At 42.3% G+C, this 27713-nt stretch overlaps 1 protein-coding gene across 5 annotated transcripts in view; it reads left to right on the forward strand.

Moving 5' to 3' along the window:
• The window catches only part of ATP13A5 (ATPase 13A5), an 89863-nt gene that overhangs the window by 37906 nt on the left and 24244 nt on the right, over positions 1-27713 (forward strand). For all 5 annotated transcript variants that reach the window (XM_045051527.1, XM_045051528.1, XM_045051529.1 and 2 more), the window contains 12 exons: positions 1311-1499; positions 5464-5525; positions 7119-7269; positions 9803-9889; positions 10478-10634; positions 12597-12714; positions 15844-15968; positions 16773-16933; positions 19353-19478; positions 20822-20901; positions 23104-23146; positions 24834-24943. In XM_045051527.1, the coding sequence (XP_044907462.1) occupies positions 1311-1499; positions 5464-5525; positions 7119-7269; positions 9803-9889; positions 10478-10634; positions 12597-12714; positions 15844-15968; positions 16773-16933; positions 19353-19478; positions 20822-20901; positions 23104-23146; positions 24834-24943 (1409 nt within the window). The remainder of the gene's footprint in view (positions 1-1310; positions 1500-5463; positions 5526-7118; positions 7270-9802; positions 9890-10477; positions 10635-12596; positions 12715-15843; positions 15969-16772; positions 16934-19352; positions 19479-20821; positions 20902-23103; positions 23147-24833; positions 24944-27713) is intronic.

Here is a 27713-nt window from a genome sequence, read left to right on the forward strand (position 1 = left end):
CCAGGAAGCACCCACAGTGATTAGGAATGAAGGTTTCCCGGGTAGGACTCAACATCTAATACACACCAAAGCAGCGATACTAATTGTAGATCCCACCTTCTTGTGGGTCATAACCTGTGACCCTGCTGGCTTCCTCCATCTGTACTGTCTCAGGAATAGACAGAGCTGAGTCCTCAGGGTCAACACTTTGTGGCCGTGGTTGGGAAAACAGAGAACGCTGGATTTTGTGACAGTCTGAGATTGGACCAATGATGTATCTAGCAGCCTTTGATATTGAACTTGAATCTGTATTTCCAGTACTCAGAAGAGGACTTTAGTGGCTAAAATTATGGTTAATTTCATAAAAATCTAGGGTAAGGCCATTAATATCTAGAGAAGGTGAAAAATAAAACAAGCCATGCTGTGATTTGATCTTGGCCCCATTCTTATCAGCCATGTGAATTTCTGTGGACCCGCCTGGGATCTATCTTGACTCTCTGAGAATTGACTGGATACTATAAGACACTGGTCACATATTTGTGCCCCCCGAGTGGGACAGCCTAGGGTTCAGATCCTCACCATTTAACTAGCAGATGGCTTGGGGAAGTTATTTTAATTTTTTAAACCTTGGTTTCTTTATCTGTTAAATGGAGAAAATAACAGTGTTTACCTCCTAAGGTTGTTGTGAGGAGTAACTAAATCATTTATGTAGCCTAATCCAGCTCTCGCCCCAGAATGTGTGCAGTGAGAACAAGCTGTTTTTACTATGGACTTTCCTTTAGCAGACTCTTGGTCATCATTTTTATCAGGTTACCATTCATTTAATAGTTCCTGTGTCAGAAACTGTGCTAGGCTCTATATCTAGAGATGAATAAGATGAACTTGCAAAGGACTTCAAAGATGTATAAGCCACAGCTGCTGCACCCAAGCGGTTTGGAAGCGACTGGGGGAGATTTATAACCCAACTGTCAAGCCCGTGTGTGAAATGTTACAACTCAAAAATGGTCTCAGTGCCTGGGGAGTCTAAGAGGGTGTGTTATGATGAGCAGAGGAAGGATGGTACTCTGGGTGGAGGGAATGCCAAGCGAAGAGAAACAGAGTCAAAAAGGGCAGGGTGGACATAGAAAAGGGGTCAGAGTTTCTTTTGTGTGCAATGGGAGACAACTTGTCTGTTCCTTAAGCACACCCAAGAGATCTCTCTGCCCCACGGAGAGAGCAGCTCTCTTTAAATATTTTGAGTTTCTAGAACTCTTGGAGTGCTGCAGGAGATGGTGCTAGAAAGGGTGCTGCCCTGTGCTGCTAGGCTAACCTCTATGTCCCTCCCTCCCTAGGTTTCTCCAAGAGACACGGCAACCATGGCCCTGCTTCTCCTCACCGTGACTGTCCCTCCTGTGCTACCAGCTGCCCTGACCACAGGAATCGTGTATGCACAAAAGAGGCTGAAGAAAAAGAAAATCTTCTGTATTTCCCCACAGAGAATCAATATGTGTGGACAAATAAACCTCGTGTGCTTTGACAAAGTATGATCTAAACTTTCCTGGTTGGAGGTTGATTTCAAGGCAGAGCAGAGCTGGGAAAGGCCTCCAAGAATGCCTGGTTCACTGCTCTCATTTTACATATAGGAACACTGAGGCCAGAGAAGGTCACACAGTGGGCTAGTGTGAGACCATGCTCTACAAGCCCACTGTACAGAGTCCTAAGGAAGTGGTTTAGCTATATCACATCATAAGTTTCTTCCCTATGAAATTTAATATTTTTGTGCCTGTATTGGGTTTCAAAACAATCTCTTATTGTAATAACTTCTATGACTGACTGGCTTTTTCAGGCAAAAAAAAATTGTGAGGAACATTTCTCTTACCTGAAATACTTTGTCCTGTGCCTAGTTGAAAATATTCCATTTTTCTCCTCTGCTTCTTTTAAGGAAAAGGAGGGAGGGGACAGTGCCTGTGTTAATGCACTCAGTCCCTCCTTTCTCCTTTGACCCCCAGGTTATCAGGACTCAGGACTAGAAGAATGTTGTCCTGTAACTGCTTAGGGTTCTGGAGGTAGCAGGGGAGAAGTATGTCCAAATGGGAAGGATTGCTGCTCTGGGACAGGTCTAAATCCTCTTTCTGTGACTCTCCTGTGGGGGTCCTGTGTCCCTCTGGAGGGACCTCAGCCTCATCCACCTGCTGTTCAGATCCTGCCCTCTGCTTGGGCAGGCCAATTTAATTGTTGTAACACAGTGGGCCTGGCCGGTCCCTCCATGTCTTCACTTTGTTTGTATTCGAATAATTAAGGCTTTGACACTTTTTAATTAACCTACCTTGGCCAAGAGTCCCATTAATAAGAGGGTCCTTGCTCTGGAGAAGCTCGTGACTTAGCTGAGGAAGCAGGTACAATGGAAGTGTAAACCATGAAAATGCAGTGAAATGCATGCTCAAAGAGGCATGGAAAAGCATCGAAGTTAAGTTACCTGCCATGGATGGGAGGTCACCGCTGAGCTGTGGCTTTGCTTGTTAGATAGACTGGGCTCAGAGATGAGCAGTTCAGAAGCACAGGGATGTCATGGCCTGTGGCATGTGGGTGTGGCTACAACAGGGGCTGTGTGGTAGGGAATGTAGCTGGAGAGGAAGAGCCCAATTGCTCAGGGCCTGATGTGTCAAGCTAAGAAGTGGGGCCTTGTGAAGGAGAATGGGAGCCGTACCATTGTTTTTTAAAGATGATCAAAGACGTTTTTATAGGTGTGTTTTGTTTATTCCATCGAGGGTAATTGGTGAGAAGGAACAGAAGGGAGGTAGGACTGAGACAGGAAGCTATCTAGGGAAGACTGAAGAGATGGGTCATTGTCCTAAGCAAGGAGGGCAAGAATGGAGAGTATAGGACAAACTGGAGAGACACCATGAGTAGACTTGACAAGTCTTGGCTCCACACTGGAAGCAGCTCAGCCCTAAAATTAGTTCCATTCTATTCTGGCTGAGTTTCCTCTGGCAAAGAAAACCCTCAATCACCACTCCACAAGTTAACCACTAGGGTTAACAGTAGCTTCTTTTAGTTCCACGGCCTTGGAAGTTTTCTGGTAGGGATTCCCCTTATTTACCCAGCAGCCTCACTCGTGCCTGTAATATAAGAGGGAGATTTATAAAGTTAGGTTCATTACATATTTGTCTTATTCTAAAACTAATTTTTCCAGTTGTTCATTTTACGTCTCATACAAAGCTTTTCCTCTCCACGTCCTCATGTGCTCCTTTGCTAGGCCAACTGAGGAACTGTTCCTCGGCACGCTTGGCCAAACCCCAGTGGCATGACAACATGTCATAGTGCAAAAAACACTGGGTTGGGAATCGGCAAAATGAGAAATCAAGAGAAATTTGAACTCCAATGATCTCTCGGTGCCTTTCCAGCTTGTACATTGTAAAACTCTACCAATATGGTGTTGGAATGAAGCACCCCACAATTAATCGAGGTCCCCATCTACTTTTATTTCCACTTAGAAGACATTCACCATGTGCTTCTTATTCCCACATATTTCTAGTTTATGTTGGTCTAAGTTCTCTAAAACAGTTCTCTCTTTTCTATTCAGCTCAGCCCAAGCCTGGGCTAGTATTTATGCTAAGAAGTTGGCTTTTTCTGTCTTATTCCCTTTACAACTGTAACTATAGTTTTCTTTCTGTTCATGGCTAGTTTTATAGTATAAGAATCATTTTCACATAGAGAAATGACACGGTCCCATTTCTGTTTGCTGCCATGTAATCTCTGTTTTCATGTTCAAAATGTTGATGTGTAAAAATATAATCTGATCATCAGGGAAATATTTCAGTTTGAATTAAGCTGCTAACTCTTTTTGAAATGGAATAACTCAAGAGGATTTGGAATCTAAACACACAGGTTGGAACCCTCATAAAATGCAGGAGGGAAATGAAGCAAATAGGTTTTTTTCTATTGTTCTTCAAGGAGTAACTCACACAAAGCATGTTAGCTTTCTGTGAAGCCCAAATAAATGAATGAAACAAAGAATCCTTCATTCCTTAATTGGAAGTCCAGTATGGGTTTTCTCTTTCTGCATGCTTTGCAAAATTTATTTAACATTTGTCCTCTAGAGGGAGATTCTAGATGGGCCAGATTCTGGTTCTTTCTCTCCAACCTGCAAGCCACTGGACCTTGAGGCTGCTCCTTTAACTTCTAACCTGAGAATGTCCCTTCCCTATTTAGTCGATTGTAAGAATTAGAAGCATTGTAAGCACTTCATCATAAAGCGTTATGCCAATTTAATGTGCTGTAATGAAAGAAATGTCATTTGATAGGAAGCTAGAAAATTCAGTGTCTTATACAGAAATGACTGTAAAAAGTGATGACAGAGACCTGGGTGTCAGTATTGAAAAGGGATACACCCCAGCACTTGGGAATGTTCTGCTCAGCCTTGACAGCGCTGAAGTAGTGGGAGCCACATGGTTACTCTGACTGGGTGTTGGCCTCTTGCATAAAGACACCGGGGTCTGTAATTAATGGTGGGCTATGAAGCAATAAGCAAATTCAAAGTGCTGTCATAGTACTTAGTTCCATGTTGCTTTCTTTGTTACATTATGTGATAAATACTCTCCCATAATATAGCAAATCAAATCTCCCAACCATTTTCCTCTTGATCTAACAATAAAACCCATTCATGGGCATTAATGAGTATTTATTATTAGCACTTCATTTCTCTCTAAATTCTCAAAGCCCTTTATCAACATTTCATTATCAATCCGGACAGTCATCATGTCACCCATATTTTAGAAAATTGCTGTGAGCCAGATGGCAGACTATGAACTAATCAGTCTTAAAAAGAAAGAAAAATTCTGAACTCTGCTTTAGAAAGATAGCAGGTGCCAACTATAAAGTCAAACTCGTACTGGTCCTTATTGGATTTCCATTCACTAAATGCTTCTCATTTAACAACAGCAAGTGCAAAAATAAACACACAAAAGCAAAACACTAACATTTGATTGTTATCTAGAATCATTTGTTATCTAGATATCTAGATTGGTATCTAGAATCATTTCATTATTGACACAGTCTTTTCAGGAATCATTTGTCACCGGCTGAATTCTTCCTTCAGGTACCCTTCTCTGATTTAAAATTTAATGCTTGCAAGAGTGCCTGAGTGGCTCAGTTGGTTAAGCGTCTGACTGGCTCATGTCATGATCTCACAGTTTGAGCCCAGCATCAAGCTCACTGCTGTCAGCATGGAGTCTGCTTTGGATCCTCTGTTTCCCTCTCTCTCTGCCCTGCTCCCCCCCCCCCCCCCGCCACTCAAGGCATGCACACATGCTCGCTCTCTGTCAAAAATAAACATTAAAAACATTTTAAAAAATAATAAAAAAACAAAATTTAATGCTTACAAACAAGGACTTTGGACAACTAGATCTACTTTATTTAATGTTTTGGGAGGTTGGGTTTTGTTTAAATCATGATATAATCAAAAGTTCTAAATCTTATGCTAATACCAATTCTAACTTCTTCCAGACTGGCACTCTTACGGAAGATGGGCTGGACCTCTGGGGGACTGTCCCTACTGCTGACAACTGGTAAGCACTTCAGTGAAGATGGGATGTGGGATTGGTGTAGCTACCTTGGTGCTATTCAAGTCCATCCTTCTGGTGTCCCAATTATTCTAACTTGTTAAATTAAATGGGTTCTAAGTTCAGAATCAGATGGGGAAAATAGGCCTTCAAACTCCACATGAAAAAATAGAACGAACTGAATGAGTAAGAAGCTGAATGAATAAAAAAGAGGAGCAAAGGGTGAAATCATAACGGTACTTAATTAAAAACCACAAAGATTTGCTGGTGGTTATTGGACTGGGCGGGGTGTGTGTGGGGGGGAGTCCAGAAAGGAAGAGTTCCTTCTCTTCCCTCATGTAGCTCACATCTCATGGGATTGAAAGGCACAAATGCATTCATCTTCTACACATAATACAGTCCATGGAAAGAGCTATGATTAAGGCACGCATATCAGAAGAGACAAGAAAAAATAATAATGATTGTTTGATATAATACACAGTCTTGGATTTTGGAATAACATAGTGGGTAAAAGGTCGAAATTAATTTTGGAAATGAACAGAATGAGGAAAAACACCTGACAAAGATAGCACTTGAGATAGAATGTTAAAGGGTCTATGGCTGCCATTTTTACGGACACAGGTGAAAAGCTGGCCACAGGAGAGGGGAGAACAATCACAGAGATGCTACCCCAGAATGGATAGTGAGGAGAGGGCCCTAGCTCCCCTTCCCCACAGGGCTGAGATCTGCCCCCTCGGTCTAAGTACAAGATGCCTTGACTCTTCAGCTCTAGATATCCCCCTTTGGCTCTAAACAGTGGTTGAGACTCTGTCATTGAGTCATGCAGGGGCTCTCCAGCACAGTGACGGGGCCAATCACAGCTCTGGCACGAGATAACAGCAAACAGGCAGTGCGGTGTTGCAGAAAATACTTGGGTTCAACCCTACTCATGTGGTTCAGCTCCTGGTTGCTCAGATGGCCGGGCCAAGCTTTTGTCCAGACAGGCACTGCTTTGTCTTCTATTGGCCAGACCAGTGAAAGGGGAATAAGATGCTTAGAGTTTTCACCCCTCCTCTCTTTTCCTTTCCCCAAATGCTCAGGTTTTCGGGGTGTAGAAACCACTGGCTACAATTATCATTCGGCTATTAGATGGGAAATGAGAATGGTAAACTGTACCAGTCTACCATCATAAAGGAAAATGAGACGCTGGATATCTATGCCAGGAGTTTCTAGAAATAGGGCAAAGGACTGAGTCATGAGAAATATTTCAGAGTCCAGGTGTGCTTTTCTTTTATTTTAAAATTTTTTAATGTTTATTTTTGAGAGAGAGAGAGAGCATGAGGGGGGGAGGAGTGGAGAGAGAGGGAGACAGATTCTGAAGCAGGCTGCAGGCTCTGAGCTTACTGCCACCCTAGGCACTGACCTCAAGTAACCTGACAGAAGTCTCTGTGATTATATCCAGGCACTTAGACTTTATCATACGGGGCATGAAGAGCTCTGGAAGGATTTGAACATAAAGGTTAAGCATTATTGAAACTCTGTGTTGGCAAGATTTAAGGGGCAGAGTGTGTAAAATGATTTTGTTGAAGACTTTCATTTCTTAATCATCTTCTCTCCCAGTTTTCAGGAAGTGAATAGCTTTGCCTCAGGCAAGGTTTTGCCATGGGGCCCGCTGTGTGCTGCCATGACCAGCTGCCACTCTCTGATCCTTCTCAATGGGACCATCCAAGGAGACCCACTGGACCTCAAAATGTTTGAGGGCACTGCCTGGGTAAGATGATAGTTTCTTGTTTTGGCTAAATGAGAACAACTTGAAGAAATCCTTACTGAAAGTGGAAAAGTTTTCTAACTTTGATTGAAGCTCAGAGAAGATTTGTAACAACATTGAAGGAAGGTTTGACTACCTGAATTTCCCAGTATCTGCTCCCAAGAACTCTGTTAATGAGTGCAGCTTGAAATAAGGTTCCGTGATCAAATCGTTTGGGAACCTGCTGTTTTAAGAAAGTAAAATTGATTTATTGACTACCAGATTTCTTTAGTATACTGTGGTGCATTGTGAATATTCAAGAAGGAATAGGATAAGCAGCATTTACCAAACCTTCTTGACCACAAAACCTTGACAGGCCAAAACGTAGTACATTCTCGGTAACACTCACAGGGAAACAGTGGTCTAAAGCAGTGCTATTCAGTAGAGTAGCCACTAGCCGGCGACATGTGGTTATCGAGTACTTAAAATTTGGCTATGCAACCAAGGACTGAATTTTTCAATTTTATTCACTTTAATCAATTTAAATATAAATGGCCACAGGTGGCTGGTAGCTACTGTATTAGACAGTATAGGTCTAGATACTAGCCTGAAGGTTTCCCAGTCCAACTGGGTCAATTTTTTGAGCTGAGTATGAACAGTTGAAGGGTATAAACCCATTCTCGTGGCTGTCATGACATGGTGAGCAGACCTCTTGACCCCATCACTTTCTAGCTGTGTGACCCCAAATCCAGAACGAAGATTCTGCGTCTGTTACCTCAGGTGTGCATTGGTGATAATAATGCCTCACTCACCGACTTGTGGTAAGCACTGATCCTATGAGCCTACAGGGGCTGCTTGCATTGAAAAGTGCCCACCAAGTGAAAAGCATTCATTCATTCAGTCAGTCAGTCACTATTTAGTTAATTATGTTACTCTGCTCTCCAAAAAAACCAAACCAAAACAAAACACGTTTTCAAGCTACTGACAATGATATCTTAACTACAGGGCAGCATTTAAACAGAATGTTAAAGGAATGAAAACACATGACTGCAGGGACATGAAATACACCTCACAGAAAGGCAAATTTATAGATGTATAGATTTATAGTGGGGGGAGGGGCACCTGAGTGGCTCAGTGGGTTACGTGTCCGATTCTTGGTTTTGACTCAGGTCATGAACTCACGGGTTCATGAATTCAAGCCCCGACTTGGGCTCTCCACTGGCAGTGTGGAGCCTGCTTGGGATTCCCTCTCCCTCTCTCTCTCTGCCCCCCCCCCACACTGTTTCTATCTAAAATAAATAAACTTATAAAAAATTTTTAAAAAAGTGTGTACTGGCAAAATTGTAGCTTTCTAGAAGCCAAAATAATAAAAGAGGAAACCTGGTAAACATGGAAATTTTTGATACCAGCGAGTTAAAATTTAAGCATTTGCTGTGGAGAAATCTTCTACTTAAACACAAAAGGGATAATCACTTTCCCGGATCTTAACGGAGAGGAATCAGTGTAATTATTACACATTGCCCTCACCGGCATCCTTCGCGTAGACACAATGATGAGCTGCTTAGGGTCATTCTTACTATATGTGACTTTGATCCTGGTTCTGACGGTGGCTCTTCTCCATCGAGGGGTGTTGGTCTATTTGTACAAATGACATACAAGTTGGGGTCTTGTGCAGGAACATAAATTGCTAGGATTAGCTCTGTAAGAACTGTCTTTAAGAGCAGTGGTATCCACCCCAAGCAAAGTATAGAAGTGCAAAGTGATTTGCAGAATTTAAAGCTAGGTGAGAAACAGTATCGAATTAAATATCCTTTGGTGGATAGGAACCTGTCAGGAAACATAAGGAGGAGGGGAAATATCCTTGTAGACTCTAATAATTTTAGTGCTACAAGGGATGTCAGAATATTTTTCAGAAGAAATTTGAGATCTGGAGAAATGGAGGCATTGTCCCCAATGTTAAACAGGTAAGTGATGGAGCAGAGGCCAAATGTTGTCTCCTGTTTTCTGATTTGTATATCTGACTGCCTTTCCTATATTTTAGGTTAATATTGGTTTCTCAAATGGTGTAACTTATACTGTTGCAACCTCCAAAGAATGTAAACTGTTTTCAAATATGCTTTGTAATTTGCCAGCAGCTAACTTGCTAACTCTCTAGCTAACCAATTAGGCTAGTAACGTAGATACAGAATAAGAATTAATCCCAGGTTTATCTCAAGACCCAATCCTAACTCAGCTGAGGGCTAATATGCTCAGCTATATTAAATTCTCATCCAATTACTAGTCATACCATTCAGGAAGAGCCATTGGCCTGTAGCCAGCATTTCTTCCATCAATTACCACTTAAACTGTAGTCACAATATTTCTGGCTTTTTGACATTCAACAAGGTCCTTAATAACGCAACAGAAATTTGACAATGATGGTATTCAGATAATTGGCCTACAAGAGAAAATATGTGGAAGGGGCTTTGAAAAGTTTCAAGTGCTATGTAAATGAGAGGTATTTCTTTCTTACTATTTTGCTCTAAGGAATCTTATGAATGTTTTCATTTTGAAACAGATAATGGAAGATTGCGATGCAGACTACCGCACATTTGGGATGCCAGGTTCAAACATAATAATAAAGCCAGGACCAAAAGCCAGTTGGGTATGACTTGCTTTTTCAAATCAGACAGCTCTTTCTCCTTGAAACTAACAGTGTCCATAGTTGGTTTGCTCGTCCCTTCATTCCTGAATCTATTTTTAAATTTATTCATGAACCTGTCTTATGCTAGAGCACTGCACTAGGTGCTAAGGGATAGAGTGATTTCAGAGCTAGATGTGTGGGGCTCTGTGTTGGAGGAGTACAGAGGCTAGTAGAAAAATCCATATAGGTGCAAATCAGTGCAATACCCTGGGCCGACTGCTATAATAAAGGCTGAAGAAAGAGCTGCAGGCGTTCAGAGGTGAGAGTGAATACTATTTATGAGAGAGAAGTGCCACAGAGGAAGGGACCTGTGAACTTGGCCTGGAAGATGATTAGGATTTCTCCAGGCAGTCAAAGGGAAAGGTCTTGCAGAACCAGACAACTTGATGAGGGAATCGCCATCGAGGCAGACAGAAAAGTATCAATGTTGTGACAAACATACCACTTCATGACGTCCCTGGGTTCATTGCAGAGCAAGTCCTATTTGTTGGTGTGCATCTGTGAAATTTCACAAGCATCTTAAGCTCCCCTTTGTTGGTGCTGTCTCAGAGTCCCGTGGAAGCCATAGCCATCTTGCGCCAGTTTCCATTTTCCTCAAGCCTGCAGAGGATGTCTGTGGTCGCTCAGGTGGCAGGGGAGGATCACTTCCATGTGTACATGAAGGGTGCCCCGGAGATGCTGGCCAAGTTCTGCAAGTCTGAAACAGGTAATAATTGACCCTGTTCTCTCTTTTAGGAGGTAAAAATGTTTTAGAAGCCCAAACACACAAAGCACACAAGACTAAATGAATGTAGAAGTGATTGTTTTCTCAGTGGGTGAGAAGTGGGCCCAGGAGATCTGATAAGACAGAGGTGACCATTTCAAGGCCGTGAGGCAGAGAGTAAATATCTGGCTTTGATCCATCCAGAAAAGTCCAACCACAATGGGGTATCAGGGAAGGAGATGTGAAGCAAATATCAGGAGCCAGAACAGGAAGCTACGTAAGGGTGAGCAAACCAGGAACGTGTGAAGGGAATAATGGGACAGGTCTGGGCCCTGCACTCAACCTGCAGCTGGGGCGCTCCACCTGACACCTCTGGGGGCTGGCACCACGTAAGGGCCTCGTGCCGGTCAATGGAAGGAGAATACAGACAAGATAAATCTTTCACACACACACAAAGTAATTAGAGCAAATTAGACGGTATTAGAGAAATGCAATTGATCATTTTCACAGCTATTTCATCTTTCTGGGCTAGATTTTGAGCTGATTTGTATTGTCTCTTTGTCTTACAAACATATGCACTAAGCTGCAGCCCAGATTTGTAAGGATATTGTTGCATTCAAATGAGTTCATTTGGATAAAATTGTCCTTTTTCTCCTGATTTTCATCTACATTCTCCCTATGATTGCTGATAGCCATCAACTTGTGCACACAATTTTAGATTTGGCAAATGATTGCTTTAACTTCTCCCTCTACTTAGAGCCTTTTTTACCTTAGAAGCGGCCCCTTTTTCTGACCTTGATCTTCCTCAGAACTCCCATGACCTCTAACACTCTATCCCTCTATCCCTCTATCCCTCACAGACTGATGGCCTATATTTTGCTATACATTTTTTTTTTCAGTCTCACAGATGCAAGTGAGTATCTTCCTGAAATTTTAACTGGTGATTATTGCCCTTGCTCCCTGGTAAGGGTTTGGGCCAGTCACTTCTCACCTCTCATCCTTCTGGTAGCCTTTCCAATTCTTATTTGTCCTGACCTCAGATCTTTGACATATGCTAATAACTTCAGTGATTTCTCCCCCTGTATTTAGGAAATAGAGAGCTAGGCGATGCCTTGATCCCCACCTTCTGGATCATTTTAGAATTACAGGAAGGTTGAGCTGAATGGGGACATTGAGGTCCACACCCTCTCATTCTATGGATGGGAAAATTGAGGAGCCAGAAGAGAGACCTACCAAGCCCAAGGTCAGAGAGCTAGTTGGCAGTAGAGTGGATACTAGAAATCAAGTGTTTTGCTAAGCCACTACACTTCCATTACACTGTTCTTTTTAATGCTCTTCTAGGCATCCTATGAGCCATAAAGATTTCACAAATATTGTAATATTGGTAATGACTACCATGCCAAAATACACAAACGTTGGCATTGTGTCGTCTGTCCTCTATAGCAGGGATTGCGAACTTTTTTGCAAAGAGCTAGGTGGAAAATAACTTTGTTTTTGCAGGCCACATGGTGTCTGTCTCAACTGCTCAACCCTGCGATTGTGACCCCAAACCCGACATAGATGATAAACAAATGGGCATGGTTGCATTTCAATAAAACTTTGTTTACAAAAACAAGCAATGGACCAAATTTGGCCTTTAGTTTGCTGACCCCTGATCCAGAGGATCAGCTGTTTTCATTTTATCCTTGTAGACATAGTCGTGAGGTCTATCCTTATTAAAGCCAGCCAGTGGAGTTGACACCCAGGGGATGACCGGCGCATCCTTGGCATTCATTTCTGTCAGAATAATAAGAGCACCCTAATGAAGTTGTGGCTTTTAGCCAGAGCTGTAGTTTTTCTATTAAAGTTTTTTTTTTTTTTTGGAATTTTAAAACAAGGTACAGTGACTGGATCCCAGAGTCTTGCTTAGGAGGTGGGCAGCCTTCAGTGTGACCTTACCTTTACCTCTTTCCTCTCACCTGACAGTACCCAAGAATTTCCCACAGGAACTCAGGAAATACACAATACAAGGCTTCCGTGTCATTGCTTTTGCCCATAAAGGCTTGAAGATGAAGAAGCTTTCAGATGTAGAGAATATAGCGAGGTAAGGAAGTCAGATATCGACAATAGAGCAGGGTCTGTGTGTGTGAAGTAAATGAATGCTGGAGATGGACTGAAGGACAGCTCCAATCACGAGAAAGCTTCCTGGAAATGGAAAGTCGTCTCATCCTATCTCCTAACTTGGAACCGTAAGCCACACTGGGGAAGACTGGTTGGAGGTAGAACAAAGATGGTAGTCCAGATCTCTTGACTCCCAGCTGTCAGTGAGCTATCTCTGCCCGGCAGTCCATCATCCAATCAAAACTAACCAACACTCCTTCAATCTTGGAAGATCGTGTGGCTGACTGGCTTGGGGGTCCTACGTACAAACGGGTTGAGGAGGAGAGAGTGGGCGCTGTGACACACTGACCTCCAGTATGCTTTAAACCTGGTTTCAGACCTGGAGATGTAGTGAATCTAAGTTGAGTTATATGAAATAGGATTCAGTATTAATTACACTAATGGATAAGATGTCCTCATTAGAGTATAATCTGCAGATTCTTTTCTCTTTTAATGTTTCTCAGTTTTTAAAGGTTATTTTTGAATTGTCTAAGACAAAAGAGTAGTGAAATACTGCGGAACATTGAATAACTATGCATTATCTTCGATGTAGTGTTGCTGATAGAGAAACCCTCACTTACGTACAATTAGCACCTTCACATAAGATTTGGATATCCTTGGTTCAATGTTACTGTTTACAAGCTATGTCCATGTGTTCTAATAGAATCTTTGTCCCTTCCTTGCACTGTGTCTATTTCCCTCGTCTCTCAAGTGTAAGAGTGGATGATCTTTAAGGAGTCTTTCAGCCATGACATTTTAATCTAAATAGAATCACAAAGCTCATTTTGAAATCAATGAAATAAATTATGGCACTCTCAGATTTAACATTAAAGGTGTTAGCTATTCTTCAGAAAGCACCAAGACCCATAACACACAGGGTTTTGTAATTTCTCAAGGCAAAAATTTTAATAACAAAAGCTAAGGTTATGTGTGAAGAAAAAAATTCTTGTAGTTTGACCAGGAATATTGCCACCACCCAGCTGCCACACACTAATGTAGCTGTGATGTTCTCATTTAAAAGTCACTGAGGAGTAAACATGATTATAAATATAACAGAATAAGAAAGTGATGATCAAATGTGCTAGATTTCCAATCATCTCAGATTTTCCCAGAGAATATCAGGATCCTATTATGCTCCTTAAAATTTCGCTACTATTTTCAAACAGAGTAAGGGAAAAGTGTTTTTTTTTTTTAGAATCAAATTATATTTCGCAAAGTTTTCGAATCAGAAAGATCAAAAACTTCTTTAAAAACTGGTGTGTCATAAAAGGGAAGTAGAAGAGTTTCTTTCTGTCTCTCTCTCTCTTTTTTTTCTTTTGGAAAAAATAAAACACCCCACACTAACAAACAGAAGAAATACTTTGTCAAAATTCTCCCTTTCATTGGTTTAGCAAATTTCTATTGAGTTAGAGGGTGCACGAGATACTTTTTAAGGCGCTGAAGATTCTGAAGTGAGACAATCTTTGCCCTCAGAAGCTTATATCCTAATTGGGAAAGGTAGATAATGATACCATTTTACCTGGAGTGATCAGGGAAAGTCCTCTGAAGAGGTGCCATTTGAACAGAGATATGGCGTGAGGATATCCAGAAGAAGAGTATTGCAGGCAGCCAGGAGAGTGAGTGCAAGGGTCCTGACACAAGGATTTGCTGGGAATGTTGCAAGGTAGCAAGAGGCCCAAGTGCCTGAATTGGTGAAAAACCGAAGAGTCCTGAGACCAAAACTGGAAGAAACTGGTGGGACGATTCTTTGTTTTAGTTCTAGCTAATGGGAAAATATGACTCCAATGTATATTAGACAGCTATGAAGTTAAATGATAGAAATTTAACACATTATTAAGGTAGGTCTTTCATAATATTCTCTGAGATCACTGAGGCAGGATTCATATCTGATAATCTGAGTACTCAGCAAGTGCCCAATACAAGGTCTAAAACAGAGTGATTGTTTGTTGAGTGGACTTTTGAATGAAAGATGGAGTAACTTGTTCTGTACTCCAGAGAGAAGTTTCCTCACTGTGTTCCCATCTAAGTTTGAGTAATATTTTTCATCAAGAAATCCAACTCTGCTCTTTCTCTTGAAGAAGGTTTACTGACTGTGTGTACCAGCAAGATAGAAAATAAATAACATCAAAGAAAACTAGAGAGGTGATTAAGTGCAGACAGATTTCTATCATTTCTGTAAGATGAAAAGTAGGTGGGGGGCGGTGAATGGAGTCTGAATCAGTAGGGATGAAAGAAGTGTGGTCTACGCCATGCCAGAGAGAGAGATGGTGAGAAGGAAGTTGCTCCACCCTGTAGAGCCTGACAGGCAGAGACTCAGCTCTATCACGTACTGTGGAAGGTAGACGTGGGACAGGACTGAACATGGGAGATTGTACCCAACAAGGTTAGGTCCTTAGGTCTCCAGCTCCTCCTGCAATCTTAACTCCTCCCTGGGCAGAAAAAGGAACAATGCGAGATTAAGAAAGAGATCTGGGCCCCCCACGTTGACTTTTTAAAAAGTCACCTGAGATTTATTCCATTCCTGACGTGAGTTCCTATAAAATGAGTGTAACCCAGTTAGACTCCAAGCTTCCAATTTCAAATTCTGATAACTTTTTGAAGACTTAGCTGATATCATATATTTTCTGGAGGTTACAGATGGAGGTTGAAAGGAATGATTCCATATTCAACCATTACCGTAGTATCCCGTAGACTTACTAAATGCCTAACTAAACTGATTACCAGGTCACAAAAAAGGTCTTTGAAATTAAAAACAAAATATGTGTGATTAACAAAAATTTTAGAAACCAACAGAAGAGTTGGTAGATAAACACATTCTTTTAAAAAATGGAGTTGAAAAATGGAAGAAGTTGCTAAAAGATATAAAAATAGTTGCCCCAGGGAAGGAGAAGGAGTGAATAGGGGTGGAGACAGGGATTATTGGTTTTCATCATAAGATTTTGGGTTCTTTTTTATTTTTAAAATATATGCATGCATTACATTGATAAAATTTAGAAAAAGTTTTTTAAGGAAGAAATAAATTCAACCATCAAGACTCCTTAAATAAGTTTAATATTTTCTCCTGAATCCCAAGAGAGAAGGTGGAGTCAGACTTGACATTTCTGGGACTTCTCATAATGGAGAATCGCTTGAAAAAAGAAAGCAAGTCAGTCTTGAAGGAACTGCATGAAGCCTGCATCAGGACCGTGATGATTACAGGTGTGTACTCCTGACACGTTCAATGTATACCAGGTGTCAGAAAAAGACCATGTGAGCTAAGTGGGTTCATGTGGCTGAGGCAGAAGGAAAAATACTTAGCTGTCATGTGTTACTGTTCTTTGACTCCTGTTCTTGCGGCACAAGTGCAGCAGCCCCAAGATGACTGTGAGATTTGGTAGCAGAGACCATACTTCATTCTCTGTCTAATGCCCCTTCTCCCTACTTGGGCTTGGTCCAGAGTTAGGCTCACAGTAAATGTTTAAACACAAGAACGGATACGTGCTTATCAAGAACCCCAGTGAGACTTCTGTGTAAAGGGTATAAGACTCTACTGACCTGTCCTTCAGGGTTGTGGGGCAGGCATAGCATATGCTGATCCAGTCCACGCATGGCCCAGCCCTCAGTGTTCTAGTCTCTGTTTGACTGCAATCCAGATCCCCAAAATGGTTCCATGCGATCGGAGTGGGCCCGTGTTATCTTCACCACTTGGGGCTCTCAGTCTTCTGAGGGTTCATCAAAAAGCACGTAACCATTTCCTTATTCATCCTTGCATGTTTTGAAAATATTCAATGCTGAAGACATGATGCCATTGTGGCAGGGAGATGCAGACATTGTTTTTGACCACTAGAGACAGACAGTCTTGGTCAAAAGGGACAGAAATATGGTTATCAAATAAAGTCAAAAGTGGGAAATGACCCCCAAAGAGCACAAATATTGGGGTATGCCCACTCAGAGGAGGCAAAGCTCATTTCGAGCTGCTGAGAGATTTACACAGAAAGCAAGCTGACTCTCTTTGTCATCTAGGTGACAACCTTCAAACAGCGATTACTGTGGCAAAGAATTCTGAAATGATTCCTGGAGGAAGCCAAGTGATCCTTGTTGAAGCCAAAGAACCAGAAGATTTGGTTCCTGCCTCTGTGACTTGGCAGCTGGTTGAAAACCAGGAGAATGGACCAGAGAAGAATGTGAGCAAATGTTAGAAGGTCCCTTGGTGGCCTGGGCTGATGGTATACAGCTCTCGCCCGGGCGGCCTTCTCTGGGCATTAGAAGTCACCAAAGTCAAAACCCTTCACAGCTGGAGGTTCTGAAGTTTGCAAAGCATTTAGTATTTGCACTAGCAGTTCTCAGCCCTGGGTGCACGAAGAAATCACCTGGAAGAGTTTTAAATCTTCCAGTGCCAAGATTTTACTGGTTAAATCCAAATCTCTGGGTTGGGAGCTGGCATCAGCCCATGATTCCAATGTGGTTGGGAACTTATGTCCATATTTCCCATTTGAATCTCATAGTTGGCCTATACAGTTGACAAACTGTTCAATTCACAAATGTGAAAACTGAGGTCCAACAAGGTAAACTTGCCCAAGACACACCACTGGCAAGTTGCAGCAGGAATCCAAATTTAGGTCTGTCTGATAGCACCCAGATCCATGGGCAATTACTTGTTTATTTTTTTAAAGACTTTTTCAGAAATACTTTTTCTTTAAGTTAAAAAAAAAGTTTAATGTTTATTTTGTGTGAGAGAGAGAAACAGATTGCAAGCTGAGGAAGGGCAGAGAGAGAGGAAGACAGAATCTGAAGCAGGCTCCAGGCTCTGAGCTGTCAGCACAGAGTCCGACGCGGGGCTCAAACTCACTAACTTTGAGATCAGGACTTGAGCTGAAGTTGGACGCTTAACTCACTGAGCCACCCAGGAGCCCCCAGATCCATGGCCATTTAGATTGTGCTGTGTTCGTGACATTAAGTTAGCAAGTGTCAAGCTTTTCGAGATAGCAACTTTCCCGTGCTTTTTTGAAAAAAAAAGGGCTGCAGCCTGACTTCCCATCATTAAATGTGGCACCTCTGCCTTTGTCTGAATTCCAGATGGTCCTCCAGTTGATAAATTACAAAATGCTCACTTCCTTCAGGCTGACCAGCCCTTTGGATTGTTAAATGTAGAGTAGGCCTTGTACAGTATACAAACTGCACAACTGTACAGTGACCCTACCCCTGCTTGGCTCAAACCCCATCACATTGGCTTTAAAAGATGACAGCTCTATCTGCGCTTTCAGCAGAATTCTGGTGCGTATATCTTTGCAAACTCGCTTCTGTGTCAATGCACGTTGCCTCCATTTCACTGTGTGATAAAAATCAGGTCTTCACTAATTTTTAACAAACAATCCACTCACACTACCCACTCACTAATACCTTTACTGAAGTTTTGGCCATCGCTGGGTAGTCTGGCTCCCTCCCACCACACTTTCCCTATCCAAATTTCTATTGAAAGCAGAAGGAATTCTTTCCTTGCTTCATGTGGAATGCTTTAAGCATATTTTTGTTGGCTATTTTGCAGTTGGGAGAAGGGGTGTGGAAAGAGAGGGGTATATCTCCTTGCTTCCCAATTCAGAATATCAAGATGAATCCCTCTAGTGAAAAGAATGTTCTCAGTTTCTATGCTATTTGAACTCAGAGTTCTACACTAATGTAAGGACCCCTGAGAAATGTTGCATGAAAAAGCATGATCAGCTGTCAACACTGAGTGCATGTGCATTCATCAGGTGCTCTCTCTTGGGGCTGAGCCAGGTAGAGCTTGAATGCAGTGATGGGAGCACATTGACAAGTGGAGGGCAGGAGAGAAAGAGCTGGAGCAATGGAACATAGGGCATGGAAGAGGAGTGGAACACCATGAAGGAACATGTTGCCTGTTGAGGTGGGGAGAAGGCAGGTGCTATAAGGAGCTAGGCTCTGAAGAAAGAGTCTGCCTATTTTACAAGGAAGAAATTGGGGAATGATTGGTGAGTGAATGACTGGTAAAAGATCTTAGGAAATAGCGGCGCCTGGGTGGCGCAGTCGGTTAAGTGGCCCACTTTGGCCAGGTCACGATCTAACGGTCCGTGAGTTCGAGCCCCGCGTCAGGCTCTGGGCTGATGGCTCAGAGCCTGGAGCCTGTTTCTGATTCTGTGTCTCCCTCTGTCTCTGTCCCTCCCCCATTCATGCTTTGTCTCTCTCTGTCCCAAAAATAAATAAACTTTGAAAAAAATTTAAAAAAAAGATCTTAGGAAATAAAAGCATGAAGAGGAGAGGAAGAGGAGGGAAGAATGTTTTCTACTCTTCCTTGGAATCACTAACGAGTACCTCGGAAGGATTTCCTCAGCAGACTGACATACATGTATGAACTCCTAGGACATGATCCTGAGCATCGTGTTTTCAATGTCTCATATGTTCATATAATTTGGGAAGGACATTTTGAGTGTCTTCTTCATCGGAGTCTAGGTTCCATGGACAAATTGCACATTATGTATTTGCTGGCCCCAATATTGCATAACTTAAATACACTTCCTTCCATAAAACATAGGAAAGCAGAGACATTCTTTAAGAGCCCATGTGGAAACAATGCCCTTTTGAATTTAGGAAACCTGCGTTAACATTGGGAACAGTTCGGTGCTTGATGGAGCAAGAGGGAGCTGTTACCATTTTGCAATGAGTGGGAAATCCTACCAAGTGATATTTCAGCATTTCAACAGCTTGCTTCCAAAAGTAAGTACTGGTGAAATGAAATGTTTTGCTCTCAAATTAGTGAGGCAAAAAAAAAAAAAAAAAAAAAAAAAAAGAGGAAGAGAATAGTGAAGGTGATGATCAGTGAGGTTTTCTCAGATTTGTGAAATAAACACCCCCAAAGGTGCTCCTTCAGAAGTTCCCCAGCCCTACCTGATCCTGCACATGCACATAACCCCCTCTTCAGAGTCTGAGCTCTGGTACAGCTCTTCACCCCCCACCCCATGGCCAGCCCAATCCCAGTCTGCCTCCTCCTTTCCCTCCCCAGCAGGGAGGACCTCCAAATAATTCCAAATGTGCTGCCTTTTTTGTCGGTCAGCCTCTCTCTGAAAGCCACCAACTCATGTCAGGAAGAATCCCCTTCCTATCTGGATTCTTAAATTACAGCAGCAGGAAACAAAGACCCCGTGGTTTATTTTCAAAATCATTTGTTATCTTGTCCTCTGTGTGTCTATTTAAAAATAGTGCTGTGCAGGGTTGTGCTGTCAGTGTGAAGGAGATAAGTGGAGCACAAGCTGAGGGCAAGCAACCATCTGTTAGCAGTTTCTTGAAAATTCTGTCACCTTAACAGACAAGACCATTGAATCTAGACCCCAGAGGCTTCTAGAAAGCTCTAGTGCAGTACCTAATTGAGGAGATGGGGAAGCTGAGACTCAGAGAGTTTAGGTCCCTTGTCTAAGCTTTGCCCAGCTAGTGGGACCAGAGCTGAGAATGGAATGTTGGTCTCCACTCCTCACCTATCGCTTTTCCTCTATGCTGCATTTGTGGTGATAGTGTTTAGTAGAAAGAACTGTATTTCCTTAAGCATTTTTGTCCCATATACTCTGCTGCTTTTCAGCTATTATTGACTAGAGCTTATCCAATCTCAGAAAAATGGCCAGGAAAAAAGTCATAAAGTTGTGATGGGAGATGAAAGTGAAAGTTAAATATTAAAGCATTGAGTCCCCTTTCTCCCTGTCCTGACATTTGGGCTAACGACACACCACCTATTGTTATATTCAAACAGTGGCTGGGAATGACTTTCAGGGCTGTTTTTTTTTTAAAGTGTCCTTGGGGGCTCCTGGGTGGCTCAGGTGGTTAAGTGTCCAACTCTTGTTTTTGGTTCAGGTCATGATCTCGTGGTTCATAAGATCGAGTCCCATGGTGGGTGCGTGCTCACAGCAAAGAGCCTGCTTGGGATTCCCTTTCTCTCTCTCTCTCTCTCTCTCTCTTCCCTTTCTGCCCCTCCCTTGCTCTCTCTCTGTCCCTTTCTCTCTAAATAAATAAACTTTAAAAATTAAAAATAGTGTTCATCCTGTTATTGCAGTAGTTGTTTTTCTCTTTAGATCCTGGTGAATGGAACCATTTTTGCAAGAATGTCTCCTGGGCAGAAATCTAGTCTTATTGAAGAATTTCAGAAATTAAAGTAGGTATTATTGCATGAAAGGAGAGTGTATTCATTAACTATTGCTGTGTAACAAATTAACCCCACATTTAGTGGCTTAGAATAACACCACTTATTATTTTACATTCCAACGGGTCAGAAAGCCAGGTGTGCCGAGCTGAGTCTTCCGGCTCAGGCCTCTCACAAGGCTGCAGTTGGGTGTTAGGCAGGACTGCAGCTACCTCAGTGCTGGAGGAGGAGGGACCCGCCACTGGCCTCCCTCACGTGCTGTTGGCAGGATTTTTTAGTTCCCTGTAGCTGTTGGACAGAAGCCACCCTCTGCTCCTTGCTACATGGATCATTTCATAAGGCAGCTCATAGGGTGGTAGCTAGCATCCACAAGAGTGAGTGAAAGAGAGACGGAGAGAGATCACCATTTTTTATATCCTCATCTCAGAAGAGACATCCCATCGCTTTTGCTGTATTCTCTTTATTAGAGGCACGTCACTGAGTCTAGCCCACACCCAGGGAAGGGCTTTATATAACGTCTTGAACACCAGGAGATGGCAATCATAGAGCCATTTTGGAAGCTGCCTACCCCATACAGCATTCCTTCTGTGGCCCATACAGCATAACTTAAAGGAAGATCCTCTGCTTGGATGTGGGGAAGAGAAAAAACAGGGGCTTATATATCTCAGAATGAGAAAAATGAGGAAGTGTGTGGGTCATCCCCTGGAATTATTTGAGGTTGGTCCATTAGAAGATATGTTAATGATTCCAGGACCAGTAGAAAAGAGGTGGAATGATAGTCTCACTGTATCTGGCCCTAGCCATGGTTTGTGTATGGAGGCCAAAGTAAAAAAAAATAATAATAATAAAGTCCTTTTTTTTTATCTCCTTCAAAAATATAGATAACCATGTACATCAGAGTGAAATGGTTCTTCTTGAGACCTAACCTACCTATAATTTTCTGGGAATGTTATAATTTCTGAGCTTCATATTTCCAGAAAGTGAAAAGGAAAGAGAGTAGTGAAACCAGATAATTACTGACAAGTAGTAGCTAAAATCAGGAGACTGCCTTTCACTATTATTTTGTGTTGCCAAAACATTCTTAGGGAAGTTTTAAAAAGAATGCCTATCAACTCCCATAATGCCTTGAGGCTGGGTTAGTAGCCAGTGTTTAAGTGACTATTTTACTTACATGGTCATTACATGACAGTAGCCGAAGAAAGTAATTTTACCCATCTCAATGCCTAAGAAATTTTGCCAATTTATATGCTTACTTTTGAAAAGCTATATTCTCTTAAAGAAAAATCAATTCAGGAAAATATGCTGTCTCGGAATGAACTGTCTTCTCGATTTCCCCATCTTATTCCTCCTGATTTTATCACTGACAATGCACATAAGGTTGTCTGAGTTGTCTTCTGAATTCAGGGAGCACTTGATGTAAGATTCTTTGTGTGATATAAAGACTAAATATGTGATTTGAGCCTGAAGAAAAGGACCCACTTCAGCAAATGTACACAGTCATGACATGCGTGTGAGCCCATGAAATGTTTATAAGAATATTTTCGTATATACCTGCCAAATATTGGGTTGAATCTTATGAGTTTGTTTGTTTTGACCATTTTTGACTTATAAAATTGACCATCTCTTATGTGTCAGCTAATCATAAGGAAACTGTCCAAGAACTTTATTTTTTGCCTGTATTGGTTTTGTTATTACGCTTCTATTCATGCTGTGGGGTTTGCACACCAAACTGGTAGAGATGAGGAGCATATGCTCTCATATCACTCCAGAATGCCTCAAGATTATGTGTATATGCTTTTGGTTCTATCTGTTCAACCATTGCCCAAAGGTTTCTCATCCTAGTGTCTAAACTTCCAGTGGCATCAGCCCCCAAAAAACACAGATGGATCAGGTTATTCGGTGCATCAGGTGTGGGAAGTGCTGTGATTATGGCTGCACACGCTTAAGCTTAGCCCTGATGGATACAATCACCCGGGACTTGTTTTGAAATGTGTAATCTTGGTGGCCGTCCTTGGCAAAATCACTGTCATTTCCACATGGTGGAAACAAATACAACAGCGTTATTCCTCTGGGGATATTTCTCTCCAAGTCATTTGCCATGAGCCTGATGCCACATGTGTTCAACACACACACATACATCACGTGTGAGTTGGTTGTGATAAAAATTACCCGAGAGGCGTTAAGGCATTAATGTGTTTTATCCGTCCCCTGCAGTTACTATGTGGGCATGTGCGGAGATGGAGCTAATGACTGTGGGGTGAGTAGAACACGAGTGGTAAAGGCCGAGTGAAGGAAACGTTTGAAACTGATGGTTTAAAGTGTTGAATTTTGTATAAAATCAAGTATGCATATCAGTGAAATCGCAGACCAAGCTATGTGGCTATGACAAACTATAGACAGGCCTAAATTAAATAATTCTCAGCAGATGCCTTCCCATACACAAGAGAAAGCAGTACGTGTTTTAGACTCTGAGTGTTGAAGATATGGTTGAAATAATAGCCCACCTTGAAGATTTATGTGCGTAAGCAAATATTTTCAGTACAAAATCTTCAGCACAAAACTGAACGGGATTGCTTTGTATTTCCAAAGCCTACTAGATCCTTAGGATCTTGGTAGTTGTGTTCCTCTCTTTTTAAATATTTTCATCTAAGTTCTGTGAAAAATTGTGTTCACGCTTAGAGATCTATTATGAATTTTTCTACCTTATGTTTCACGAGAAGACGCTCGTTGTTAGTCTACGCTTCAAAACCTAAAATGAGTTACCCATTCCCATAATTATGTAGAAATTAGACAAAACAAATAAGTGCTAAAAAAGGACATAGTCTCTGCCCCCCTAAAATTCATTATCTAGTGGTGGAAAGAATCATGCATAATATTAATCCAAATAGGGGCCCCTGGGTGGCTCGGTTGGTTAAGCATCCGACTTCGGCTCAGGTCATGCTCTTGCAGCTCGTGAGTTCCAGCCCTGTGTCAGGCTCTGTACTAACAGCTCAGAGCCTGGAGCCTGCTTTGGATTCTGTGTCTCCCTCTCTCTCTACCTTTCTCCCACTCATGCTCTGTCTCCCTCAAAAATAAATAAACATTAAACATTATATATTAACCCAAGCATAAAACAGATGATCTTAAAATATGCAATAGAGATACAAAATACTGAGAATAAAGGGAGAAGGAACTATTCTAATGTGTATTGAACATGAATTTAGTATGTGCCAGCCACGGTAAACAGATGCTTTGCGGTTCTACAGAATAACAGAACTACGAAATCTCATTTTATGCTCATACAATTCTTATGGGATTAAAAAATTGACTCTGGCCTGCTTATTGGCCACTGTCTGCTCTATGCTCTCTCTGGGCCGTTTCGAGTCTTGCGACAATGAATTAGCCTTTATTTTAGTGAGGCAACACAGGTCCTGGAAGGATGTGTGATAAGTACGATTCAGTCCCTGTCTCCAGTGAAGATGCTGTGAGCCCCGTACTTCGTCCCAACAGTTAACTGGTTGGCTATATCAGGCAGCCTAAGGAAAGGTGGGGATTTGATATCTTTTCCTATCGTTCGTGAAGATGGTCTGCTGAGTGTAAGAACTGTGATGAGGAAGACCTCCACACATACCCATCCAAATGCTATCACCTTTTCAGTTGACTTCTTGAATGATTCCTTCCTTTTGCTTATCACATCTACATCTGCACAAGCAATGCACACACATGCATATGAACGCACGCACCACTCTTTTGCCCCAGGAGCATTGTTTAGCTGGCGCCTCTTTGGTTGATGACTTTCTGGATCTGGAGGGGGATAGTACTCCATGTGGAGGGACCGCATAAACAGACACCCAGGGCTGGAAGGTTACAGGGTTATAAACTCAATAATGTGAAGAATAGCTCATGGTGTTCAAATAGAACGTGGCCCGAGGAGTCATGGGTGTAACGTGGATTTATCCTTCTAGGCTTTGAAAATGGCTCATGCGGGCATTTCGCTGTCAGAGCAGGAGGCATCTGTAGCCTCCCCTTTCACCTCGAAAATAGCCAACATCGCGTGTGTGCCTCATCTCATCAGGTAAGCCACTAGTTCCATTCCACCCTCATGACCGACGGGCTCATTGTCTGGCTCTGTACAGAATTCAACCACAATTTAAAGTGATGTCACACAGAGGTATGGGTACAGTGCTATCCAAGCACCAGTTAAGGGGCCATTTGTGCTGCTTGGGAATGCTGGTAAAAACCACAAAAAGTGACCTTTGCCGAGGCTGAAAGGATGGATGAAAGGCTATATTGTATGAACAGTTGAAAGGTAGAGTTGATATTTAAAAACTGATTGCATTTCTTACTTCTCTCCCTTATCTTGTATGTTGGGTGCTTACTGGAACCTTCCTCCTGGGGATTGGGAAGGGTGAGGCAGCATAAAGAAAACACTCCATCACATAGCCTCCCCAGATAATGTTATCTCTCCAAGTTACCAATCAGCAAATATCCAAAATGATTGCAAGACTTTTACAATCGAGGGAAGGGGAAGGAATTAAAGACCATTTTTTTGTCATGATAGCTCCCTCACCTCCACTCTGCTCTCATTACTGATTTTCATCTCTACTCATAGTTTAAACGTAGTTAAGAATAAAACGTTAGGTTTTATATTTTGTTCACAAATCGTACTCTTCTGTTGCTCCCTGTAACACTGTGGAGTAACTTTAGGCCATCTTCACAGCCAGTGGTTTGAAAGACATCCCTGAAACTTGAAGTTTATTCCAAAGGGATGAACATGAAGTTCTCCAGCATGTCCCCTGGTGCATCTGTGCATCTGAATGGGCACCTACTAGCAGGAGTTACTCACCTAAAGGTGCTTTGCTTGAAATTCTATGCCCGTGTCTGGTTGCATAGCAAATAGACAGCTTGACACATCTCTCTGATCTCGGGGTGCCTGCCCCTGTGTCCTTCCACACCCTCAAACATCAGCAGCTCTCCTGCCTCCAGAGCAGGAGATCCTCTTCCTAACTCCCATGTTCTCTGCTTCTGAGAACTATCTGGTCCTTAGAGCCCTCAGATCTTCAGAGCAATCTGAACTCTCTCCTTTCTTCATCCATAGCCAAGCAGGCACTATGTTTTACTGGATTGTCTTGAGAGACTGTCTCCAAGTCCTCTCCTTACTCTCTACTGCCTTAAATTTGATTCCTAGCCAGTGACTACGAAATGAGAGTGCCCAGGACCCTGTCCCTACGTCAATACAACTCATGGAGCTTTTTAAAATACTGTGCTTGGAAATATGGTGGATAAAGGATGAGACAGATTTTGTCCTGGAAGACTCATGTTCCAGTAAAGGTACAGAGAGATAGAAATATAATCACAAAACAGAGAATCATCTGCCTGATCAGTGAGAAGTGCTCAACAAATTAGTTTAAAAAAATTAATGCTCAAACAATATGGTAATTGTTCCAGTAGTTCCGATTGGTAACTCAAGCCAGGAGGGAAGGTTTCAGGAGGGGAATTGGGACTTGAAGGATGGATAGGAAGTACGTAAACGGGAAGGAGGTGGGAGAACGTTCCAAGTGGGAGAAGTGGAGAGCCACATTTAGAAATGGGATTTTAACTGGAGAGTGTAGAGCCCAATAGCCCAGGCTTCTCGGCCTCCTTAAGCCTCCTGTTGGGAGGCTTCTCAGGTGGGAGTTATGGAGGGTAAGCTGGAGCAACAGGTGTGGAGGGAGTTTAAACTCTTGGATGGTTGCACAAGTGCCTATTTGATCCATCTGAGAGGCAGTGCAATTTGAACTTCAGATGCTGTCTCATACACATGGCCCAATTCATTTGTGAATGGAATGCAGTGTTTTAAGATACACATCATGGTGTAAAATTTCTCTAGTGGCAGATGGTTTAGTAAGACTCAAGGTAGAAGCTCTTTGCTTTTTTATTTCCTAGAGTCATAAAAATTAGATACGGTTCAGCTCTGTTAGGCCCATTTTACCCTTGCTATCCTCGATGTATGCTTATTTCTGAGAAAACATCCACCAGAGGGGCAGCGAGGTACAGTTTTAAATGCATAGGTCCACAGGTTTTCATTTGTATCTTTTGAAACATGACTGACTTGCTGCTAGAGTGGAAGCCTTTTAGGATAAGGACTGCACCTTATTCATTTCTGTATTATTGTGCCCAGCACTAAGCTGGACACAACAGAGCACTGGAGGAATGTTTGTAGGCTGCATAAATAAATGAATTGGCTTCTTAGAATTCATAATTATAGGAGTAATTTTGGAGACCCATACTTTATTTAGAATGGCTTCTTGAGCCCTTCACAAAAGGAGAAAAAGGATGAAACCACAAAGTTTATGTCAGAAAACGGTCTAGGCTTCACGTGCCTGACCCACTCTCAGCTTGTCTGCTGCTGCACCCTCTGTGCTGAAAACAAATGTTAGTGCCTCACAGCCTGGTGGAGGACATCTGCCCAACGCATCCTGGCCCATCCCTCCCAAACATTCTCATCCTGTCTGAGCCCAGGTGGTTATTAGTTTGTCTTTTAAGGTTTTCCTTCTTGAGTCCCCATTTCATTGACAAAGGCTTCAAGTAGCACTAATGCCCATGTCAATGTGGGGTGGTGGTGGTGGTGGTGGTGATATGGGCTGCCCCCCATGTGAATTCGCTTCTGCTTTGATGAGAGCAGGCTGCAGGAGGGGTTGTTTGCCAAGTTCACCATCCCTCCATCACGTGTTCCTGCCTTGTGTTGTTGTCTTCTTTGGCCTGTCATAACCCACCACCACACCAAGCCTCAGTTAAGGGAATAGCAGCCAAACAGGATTTTTCAAGGCGGGGTGGATATTTACTTTTTAACCTGCGGTTTTTAC

Source organism: Felis catus (genome assembly GCF_018350175.1).
Source record: "Felis catus isolate Fca126 chromosome C2 unlocalized genomic scaffold, F.catus_Fca126_mat1.0 chrC2_random_Un_scaffold_69, whole genome shotgun sequence".
Classification (NCBI taxonomy): Eukaryota; Metazoa; Chordata; class Mammalia; order Carnivora; family Felidae; genus Felis; species Felis catus.